The 9,125-nt window shown below is 36.8% G+C and overlaps 1 protein-coding gene across 2 annotated transcripts in view; it reads right to left on the bottom strand.

Moving 5' to 3' along the window:
• Nucleotides 1-1,167: 1,167 nt before the first annotated feature.
• LOC144971330 (uncharacterized) overlaps nt 1,168-9,125 on the bottom strand; it is an 87,805-nt gene continuing 79,847 nt past the window's right edge. The window contains exons 3-4 of one of the 2 annotated variants that reach the window (XR_013645118.1): nt 6,636-8,179; nt 1,168-4,954 (exon numbers count right to left, since the gene is read on the bottom strand). Coding sequence is in view for 1 of the 2 variants with exons in the window: in XM_078912019.1 (XP_078768145.1) it covers nt 4,434-4,954 (521 nt within the window). In the remaining variant the exon portion in view is untranslated. The remainder of the gene's footprint in view (nt 4,955-6,635; nt 8,180-9,125) is intronic. The other variant, XM_078912019.1, reaches the window with a different exon arrangement.

Genomic DNA, 9,125 nt, shown 5'->3' with positions numbered 1-9,125 from the left:
TTCTACGTTATCGAAAATGAGAAACGGAAGTAGAAGCGGCTGAGCTACCAGTCACTCTAAAAAAATAATTAAAACAACTTCAAGACAACAAACAACTTCATGCACAAGAATGAAACCATTGGTATGATGTAAAAAATCAAAAAAAAAAACAAAAAAAAAAAAAAAAAAAACAATTGCAATTGCAATGTTGGACAAACTTTCTGGTCAAAGTATTGCCAGTGCGTCAATTGAGACAAACGATCAACAAAAAAGAACAAAACATTAAAGCAAGGTAATTCAACTGATTCTGTCAGGATCTAAAAAAAATAACGTGTTTTGCTAAAACCATCTTTAAATGGACAAACTCTTGATTATTTACGCCTTTACACGTAAAGCTCTTTGGTCTAGTGATATGACACTGTCTTCGGATTGGAAGGTCTTTGGTTCGAGAGCTGCTCTAAGCGAAGCGGCGCATAGTTGAGTCCTGGGCAAAGGCTTTTTACGTATATTCTCTCATCGTACACAGGTGTAAAATGAATGCCTGGCTTTTAACAGCGTTGTCTCTGTCTGAAAAAAAAAATCATAATATCGCCTAGCAGGCGCCATGTCTCGTCCTACATATTGAGTGGTGCTGTTAGCTTGGGACCCTTTGTAAAGCGATTTGAGCATGTTTAGTGGATAAAAAGCTCAAGCCCAGGGGTAGTCAGGAACTGCAAAATCGTAACGACTTTAAGTCTCAGACGTTTCTGTTACCAAATCGCACACACAAGATAACCATGGATTAGGTCTTGGTAAATCGATCTATTTTGGTATCGTTAACTCGATTACACCATAAAATGATAATTAATATAGTTGTTTCCTGAATGTCTTTGTAAACAACTATGTGAAATTGAATGTAAGCTTCAATTTAATATACGAAAACAGATAAAATGGACGTTTCGGGTCTCTCCTTTATCAACAAAACAGGATGAATGAAACACTACAGACGAATGAGATAATGTGGTAGTGGCGTCGTTTATTCATCTTAACAACGCCACTACCACATTTAACTCATTCGTCTGTAGTGTTGCATTCATCCTGTTTTGTTGATAAAGGGGAAACCCGAAACGTCTATTTTATCTGTTTTCGTAAATTAAATTGAAGCTTACATTCAATTTTCACATTGTTATTTATTTCTTCGAGCTTCGAGCAGCAACATTTACATGATTGTCTTTGGGACACGGAAAGCGAACACAGCGTACACAACGACAACAGTTTAGTTGAGACGGTATCCCGTTCCTGACACCTGCTGACCCGGTCACGGTGAGCGGTCAATCACCGAGAGGAATTTACCTAACGGGGATTGCCGTTTCACTCAATTTAACAATGTTTTGTTTTATTGTCTGTTAGACACCCATATTGAATGAGTTGAAATATCACTACTTGGTATAAAAGTTTATATTTTCTACTTTTACTGTGTGTTTTTTATTTTTTCATAGTATTACTAGATTTCTCAATATAAGTTATCAATGGACGGTAACACATTACACAAAAAATATAGCGGGTGCAACATTTCAAAAATTGGAGAAAAAAAAAACGTTGCTATGGATTTGTCTGAATTTTATGTATTATAAAGACAAGATGTAAATACTTCTCCTCACAAAAAACGTATTTTTCCTCAACAAAAATATATCCGCTACGAGCATTCAAACTCGTCAGTGTAGTTTGGGGCTGGTCTTTAACTGCATTGCGTTGATGACAAATCGCATTTTATTCATATCATTGATAATGCCGGATGCTCTTTTTTTCCAATTTTGCTGTTGTTTGGTGACAGGTCTCTGTGCCTTGTTCTCCAAGAAGTCTAAGTCTAAACTTATATTGAGTGATGTGTGGTATGCAGTGGTACTCAAGGAGGTGTTGTTTTGGGATTATTTTGTTTGGAAAATATTTTCTGTATGTATCCGTGTAATGTTTTATTGCACTTTGAATATATTGGATTGTGTCTGCTTTGATTGATTTTGTGTGTGAAATAAAGTTGTGCAGATGACTATAGGCCTTGTTTATATTGTCGAAAATTAATCCAATACTGCATGCGTCGTCAATGATGAGTGGGTCGTGGGTGCAGTTCTTTGTTTGTTGGATAATTGTAAGTGTAGACTTTTTCTTGTAAGTATTTGTGGCAGTGGTTGCCAATGAATGATCTGCTGTGGTAAGCCTGTTGTGTAATGCGGTATTCTGTCCAATTCAGAGGCAATAGGACCATCCCTGAGGGTCAGTGGCTCGTGCATGAGATTTGAAAGTCTCTCCTGCGTTTTGGAGTTTGTTGTTATATTCTACTCTGTCGATATCAAACATGCAAGTGCAACCCGTTTCAAGGTTGATTTATTTATTATTAGCGTCTTGGCAATGAGAAAATACGAAGAAGCTAATGAGTCGTGTGTTCAATGTGCTTTATAATGTGTACTTTTTACACATAAATTATGAGTGTGCTCTTTGCTTGTCCAATGCCGTGTCAGTCCCATAGACTAAAAGAATGTCATTAGAATAATTTGAACATTTAAATGGTTTCTTGCGGGCACGTTTCTATTTCTGTGTTAAACAAATCATACCACATGTCCTACATAATGAATTCACTGCTTGGTTATGACTTGCAATTGTGTGGTCCATGCTGTAAGAGAAAATTCAAAATTGACTGAGCGATGTAAGCAATTGAATAAAATGAGTTTTAAAACACTCTCTGTATTACTTCTCATATCCATGCATACATAACAGCGTACATAAAATTTGGAAAAAGAAAAACCAAATACTTCACCCAATTTGGTGAAAGAAAGGGGGGGGGGGGGGGGGGGGGGCTGGAAAATTCTAACAAGCTGTTGAGCTAAGTTGAGGCCCAACACACAATGTCATTTAAAATTAAACATTAGCAAGATAATTCAAATAATGCAATTTAAAAATCAAATTAACTCATCATTGAAAAAAAATAAAAAATAAAAATATATTTAACAATAAAACCGCAGCGAAATATTACGTTTCAAGAACAAGGCTAAAGAGGTAATATCATTATTACCTGACCTACCGCGGAAAAATAATCATTACAAAATAATGAAAACTGAAGAGTAAATGAAACTTACCTCATTTCGTAGTAAAACTTGTGCCTTGTGAATCACACCAAAAAAATTTGAAGTTTATAGCAACGTTTTTTAGAATCCTGAGGTAATTACAAGTAATTTTATTTAAATGTTATAGAAAAATATGTGAATTTGAATCACGGCTTGTGGAAAAAGTACTGGAGATATTGAAATAAAAATTGGACCGATGGAAAGAAGAGGTCTGCGAGAATTCTTGCATTTTGGGTGGAATTGCATCGTCACGAAGACCGTGAGGTTAATTGGTACGGAAATCATCCATTGGTATCACCCAATGCACGTCAAATCTACGTTCTGGGAATTGATATCGGCGACCGCTGTTGACCCCGGTTACCTGTCGGGTGAGGTTACGTCGGCGCTCGGAACAGCGGGAAACTAAACGGTCAGATTTATAGTGCAGTTTAGACGCCGTCGGAAATGCCTAGCGTCAACAGTAAACGTATTGGATTAGTAAATTATATTATATTGAGCAAAACGTGACCAACTGCGTCATTTATTTCGCACCTCATTGATTGATAAAAACATTACGTCATGACAACATTGCTGAATCAGTGTCATGACGTCACACGCATCGCGATGCGCAAATTAACGAATTGTGACGTAAGCTTAATAATAATTAATTAACTTTGACATCGATGCGTTCTGGTCGAAATGTATAAACACAATTAGGAGGATAAAGATTTCCTTTTCTGTTACAGACTAGGGTGAAAAATGATGGGTTTTCTGTTTTTCCGACCGCGACAAAAATGATATATAGTTTATGAAAGCTATCGCGCGTAACATGAATCGTTGTTGCTTTAAGTCGGGGGAAAAACCATGAACTGTTTCTAAACAAAGGTACCGTAACTATTTTCTTCTCGAAGATTAGCTATACGATAAAGACATTGAACGTTATGTTTTCCTAACAAATCACAAAATAACGATGATAAACCAACGCTCGAGCCTAAAAACCCTTTAGTTAAATCATATTATTAAATAAATAATAAAATTGACCAATGGGCTTATAATTTATAGCAAAATTTTCAGTGGTATTGGAGGATTGAGCATTACAGATTACTCGTATCTCACTGATTTGTGAAAAAGTACGTAACAACAGGAAATAATTATTTAATTGTACGAGAGTTGAATTGAACTTTGGCTCTTGGACTGCTTGAGAATATGAGTTTAAAACTGTTTAGTATAAGTACGAGTAGTTTAAGGAATATGAAAACCATGACACGGTGATTCTACATAGGACAATTAATATGCATAATAGTTTTTAGTTAATCCAAGTGCACTCAAGGACACAGTACATTATCGTGTTTAGTTGATCCAAGTACCTACACTAATTCACACAATTCTTTTTGTCTTTTCACAACGCAAGATGTGGTGATTAAACTCTTCCCGTGATTTCGACAAATGAGAGCAGGTCTGACAAGGAAACATTTTATGAACACCTTTTATATGGGCGGTAAGAACGTAATTCCGCTTGAATTTCGATCCACAAACTTGGCACTCATATTTCGGTTTACCATGGTCCGAGGTGTGTTGTTTCAGGCCAGAAACTGTGAAAAACACTTTCTCACAGAGATGACAATGAAATGGCATTTGGTCCCTGTGGACTTTGGCCAAGTGTTTGTGATATTGAGATTTCATTGCAAATACCATGTTGCAAAAACCGCATGCTGATGTTTGAGGAATGCGACTGAAAACTGATGTTGTCATTCCCGATGTCGCAACGCTTCCATGGGTAGAGGTTTCGCCTTGCAGAAATGCACCATGGTGTTGAATATCAGTCGGTGTTTGGTGATGATATGGTCCAGGAAATGGCATGCCTTGATTTGATGTGGCTCCTCTTAGTTGTATGTCACCTACAAAGAACAGAAAAAAATAAATATAGACTTGATTTTACTTAATTGGTAAAACACAATCTTTAAATAGAATAAAATCCACTTTTTTCAACCCTAAGGAGATATTTTTCTTGAGGGTCTATTCCAAGGGAATATCAACATCACAGACGTCAGCTGCAGTACAACGCAAAGTGAAATATGGTGAGGTAACTCGCTCAAGGCCACACTACACGGCGGGAAGTTGAGCACTGTACCTTTTGATTACGAAGCAAAGGCAGCAGCATCTAATGATGCTCACACTACTATGTTATGACGATCGACCCAATCTGCCAATTCTTTACCGCACTCGTGCACCATCGCAAACCCGCCCGGAAGCTTCGTCACAATACACCGTTCAACTAGATGCTCTGCAGTTTCGGGTTCGTTCCCACAAACACATATAGTATATTATATGGAGAGAGAGAGAGAGAGTGTGTGTGTGTGTGTGTGTGAGTGAGTGAGAAAGATGAGAGAGAGAGACAGAAAGAGAGAGAGAGAGAGAGAGAGAGAGAGAGAGAGAGAGAGAGTATTAAAATTTACGAGGGGAAAAATATAATTATCACCATCACCCCCCCCCCCCGGGCTCACTCACCACGATGCATGATGTGGTTTAACCCTTTTGACTTCATCCATAACGTAGAGAGAGCCAAATATCCGACTATTTTGATTAATCAATACAAGTTTAAAGTATCACAAACAAATTATAGCAATCATTTTCATTCCTTCATCAGATATTTATTATTGAAAAACGATGCTTTTATATTTGTTTGTTTTTAAGGGTTTTACTTTTACGCTGCTTGCGCCACATTTAGATCATTTCAGCGCCAGGAAGAAAATTGGGATAGCAAATACAATTCTAGATTTACAAGATTTGCGACATCGGGAATGACAACATCAGTTTTCAGTCGCATTCCTCAAACATCAGCATGCGGTTTTTGCAACATGGTATTTGCAATGAAATCTCAATACCACAAACACTTGGCCAAAGTCCACAGGGACCAAATGCCATTTCATTGTCATCTCTGTGAGAAAGTGTTTTTCACAGTTTCTCGCCTGAAACAACACACGAGAAAAGTAAGACAAAGGGTGGGTGATTCTTCAAATAGGAAACATATGCAGATTCCAGGAGCACACAATCAATGTACTTAGTTCAAGATCACCTAAAAGTCACATCCAGACAAAAGCACAAAATCCGACTCAGAGTAACACACTCAAATGCTTACATATTCAAAACAACAAATATAACAATACATAACAGAGAGATGATTAACAACGAAAAAAATATCATCTCTCAAAACAAACAATACATTTGGCTCTTCTTGCTCTGCGAAGGACGTCGACAAGGGTCAGGATGAAACCCAAGTAATCCCATTCCAAGCCAAAGACAGAAAGCAACTCGGAAAACAGTTATAGGGGGAAAGAAGACAATAAGTGACCTCATATGCACCAAAAGAGGTCTAAAGATCGCACCCAGAACGATGCATTTTTGACACTTAAGCATTGAGTGTCTTTCACTTTCAAGAGAAGTCCTGAAATAAGTTGGAGGTGCCATTGAGCAAATAAATAAATAAATAAATAATTAAATGGATAAAAATAATATTTTTTTAAATTCAAAGGTAATGCTGAAAAATGTGCAAGGATATTGGAATAAGGTTATACTCACTCATATATTATATATGACTTTGTGTTACTAAAGACTACGTATATAAAAGAGCTTATTATTGTGTCCAAGTAAACCGGTCACATCCAGCACAGCCGAACAGTCTACAAACGTGACACGGTCAAGGAGGAGACTTAGACGTGCTTAAAGTTAAAGCCGAAGCGTGCTTGAGTTCGAAGTACACATAATCCAAAGATTTCCATGAATTATATTACATAAGTTATTTCCATCTGTTGGTGAGTCATTGTCGCACAACACCACTCAATGTTGCTGCATTATATATATCATTACTCGATGTAGTGGGTTTTATTTTTGTTTGTTTATTTGTTTTGTTTTAATCTTCTTTTTATTTTGATAATTTACAATGGTAAAAATTGGGAGAGAAAAAACCCACTCAATTTGTAATACATGGAGCAATTTGTCCTAGAGGAGGATGTTGGTGCTGGGGAAAGTCCGTCTTATTTAGGTGAAAATGAGAATTCAGTAATCAAGCTTTGCTTACGAATTGAAACAATGCTCTGTTGCACAGCTCTTGTGGTTGTCTCGAATTTAGTTTGAGATGCGAGACCAGTTGATTCCATAAAATCACGAACAGTATTCAAGTTTTCCAACAGCTGCCAGGAAGAAGGCATTTTGGTCTCCACTTCCATTTCTTCATCTTCCTTCTCTTCCACCTCCGCTAGGGTTCACTTATTTTCCAGCGTATTTTAGAGTTTTACTGTCCGATGATTCACCGGTCCGTGAAAGAGAGTGGATACAATGACAATTGACAAATCAGAATCAGATACTGTCTTGTAATGAAGCTGAAGTTAACGTGATTAAAGACGTGTAGTTTATATAGCAAAAATTCGGTAAGAGCAATTTAGCGTGCTTGGGGCCGAAACGTGCTTAATGACGGCGTGCTTAAAGACGAGATGGTCTGTAACAGCATGGTCTCTATCGAAAAGTAAAATTGTAATATCTAGTCAATTATGTGGGCTTAAGACCACTGATAAAGCACAATGACAATATTTAGTTAACATTGCCTTACAGAGTAGCTCACTTTTTTTTTTAAAATCCAATCCTTAGTTCTTTGTACAATGCAGTATGTGGCTTTAGAATTCTTGTTGAGAAGATTACAAATTAATGATAATACATCTCGCCAGGCAATACCTTGTGGACGGTTTTTATATGACTCATTAGGACATAATTCCGTTTAAACTTAGCTCCACAAAGCTGGCAAGGAAATCTACGCTGGCCGTGTTCAATCGTGTGACGCCTCAAAGCCGATTCTGATTTGTAGACTCTCTGACATATGGTGCACTGGAACGGCATCAGGTGTCTATGTGTTGTTGCAAGGTGGTTTTGATAGACAGATTTATGATTGAATCTCATTTGACAGAACATGCAGTTGATAAACCGTGATTTGCCGATGTCGGTGGTGGCTATGGACATTTCAACACCACTTTGAGTACTACCGGAGTCGATAGTTTCCAAAATCGTTTTAATTTGTAGTCCTGGATATGATGTGCCGTAATTGGATGATTCCGAGCTTGCAGCTTGAATACCTGTGTAGATCGAAGAAACGGGATTTAATCATGCATTGTGGTAATAGTGAACTTATTGACAGATTATGGTAATATAGGATGAGGGATGGAGGTTACCGAGTTTGTGCTTGTTATTTTTTTTTTTTTTTGGGGGGGGGGGGATGGTCTTCTTTATCTTTATTCTTTCTTTTTCGTTTGTTTTTGTTTTGTTTCGTTTTTTTGTTGTTTTTTTTTTTTTTTTTTTTGGTGAACCCGTCAAACTGTGCCTATGATTAGTGTGCTGAGTGTCATAAAATTAAATAATTCCTTGTTGTTTTTTGAAGAAAATGATAAATTGTTTTGTTTTTTTGTTGTTTGTTTGTTTGTTTGTTTGTTTGGGGTTTCTTTGGGGGGGGGGGTGGAGGTTTGTTTATTTTCTCTCTATTCCTTCACAAATACGTTGAAATTGGATTATATCGTTTAATGTTTGGTACATAGCACTCATTTCATTCCGTGAAATTAAAATATATGTAATACATCATGGTACAATAAATCATACCGGTTGCGAGACTCAGATACGGTTTGCATGTGCCTTTGCCATCCAATTATGTAGTAATTAGGTATGACAAAATAATTGTCGTTCAAAGGGAATATATAAATCGATGACATAGTCGCAACTAAATAGGGAGCAAACAGGGAAATATAGATTCTAAATAAACATTCCCGGTCACATAATGCAGGCTTGAAAAAAAAAGAAGACAATTTAATAGTCAAATAGAAACTTTTACTCTATCTCCTTTTATATAATATGTATAATATACAGTGGAATCTCAAATAAATTCAACATTCTTAAAATCAACTACTTAACACCTCTTCTTGTTGGTCCCAAATTTTATGTTCTTTATCTGAGTGTGTTCCATTGATAATGGATAAAGTCAAACTTGCTCTCAGTCAGCCAATCTTTCTGATCCAGTGGTGCAGGTTTAAT

This window comes from Berghia stephanieae, chromosome 4 (genome assembly GCF_034508935.2).
Source record: "Berghia stephanieae isolate SIO BIC M18660-M18661 chromosome 4, UCSD_Bste_1.3, whole genome shotgun sequence".
Taxonomy (NCBI): Eukaryota; Metazoa; Mollusca; class Gastropoda; order Nudibranchia; family Aeolidiidae; genus Berghia; species Berghia stephanieae.
Note: the sequence above shows the minus strand (reverse complement) of the source record. Positions and strands in the feature narration are given on the sequence as shown.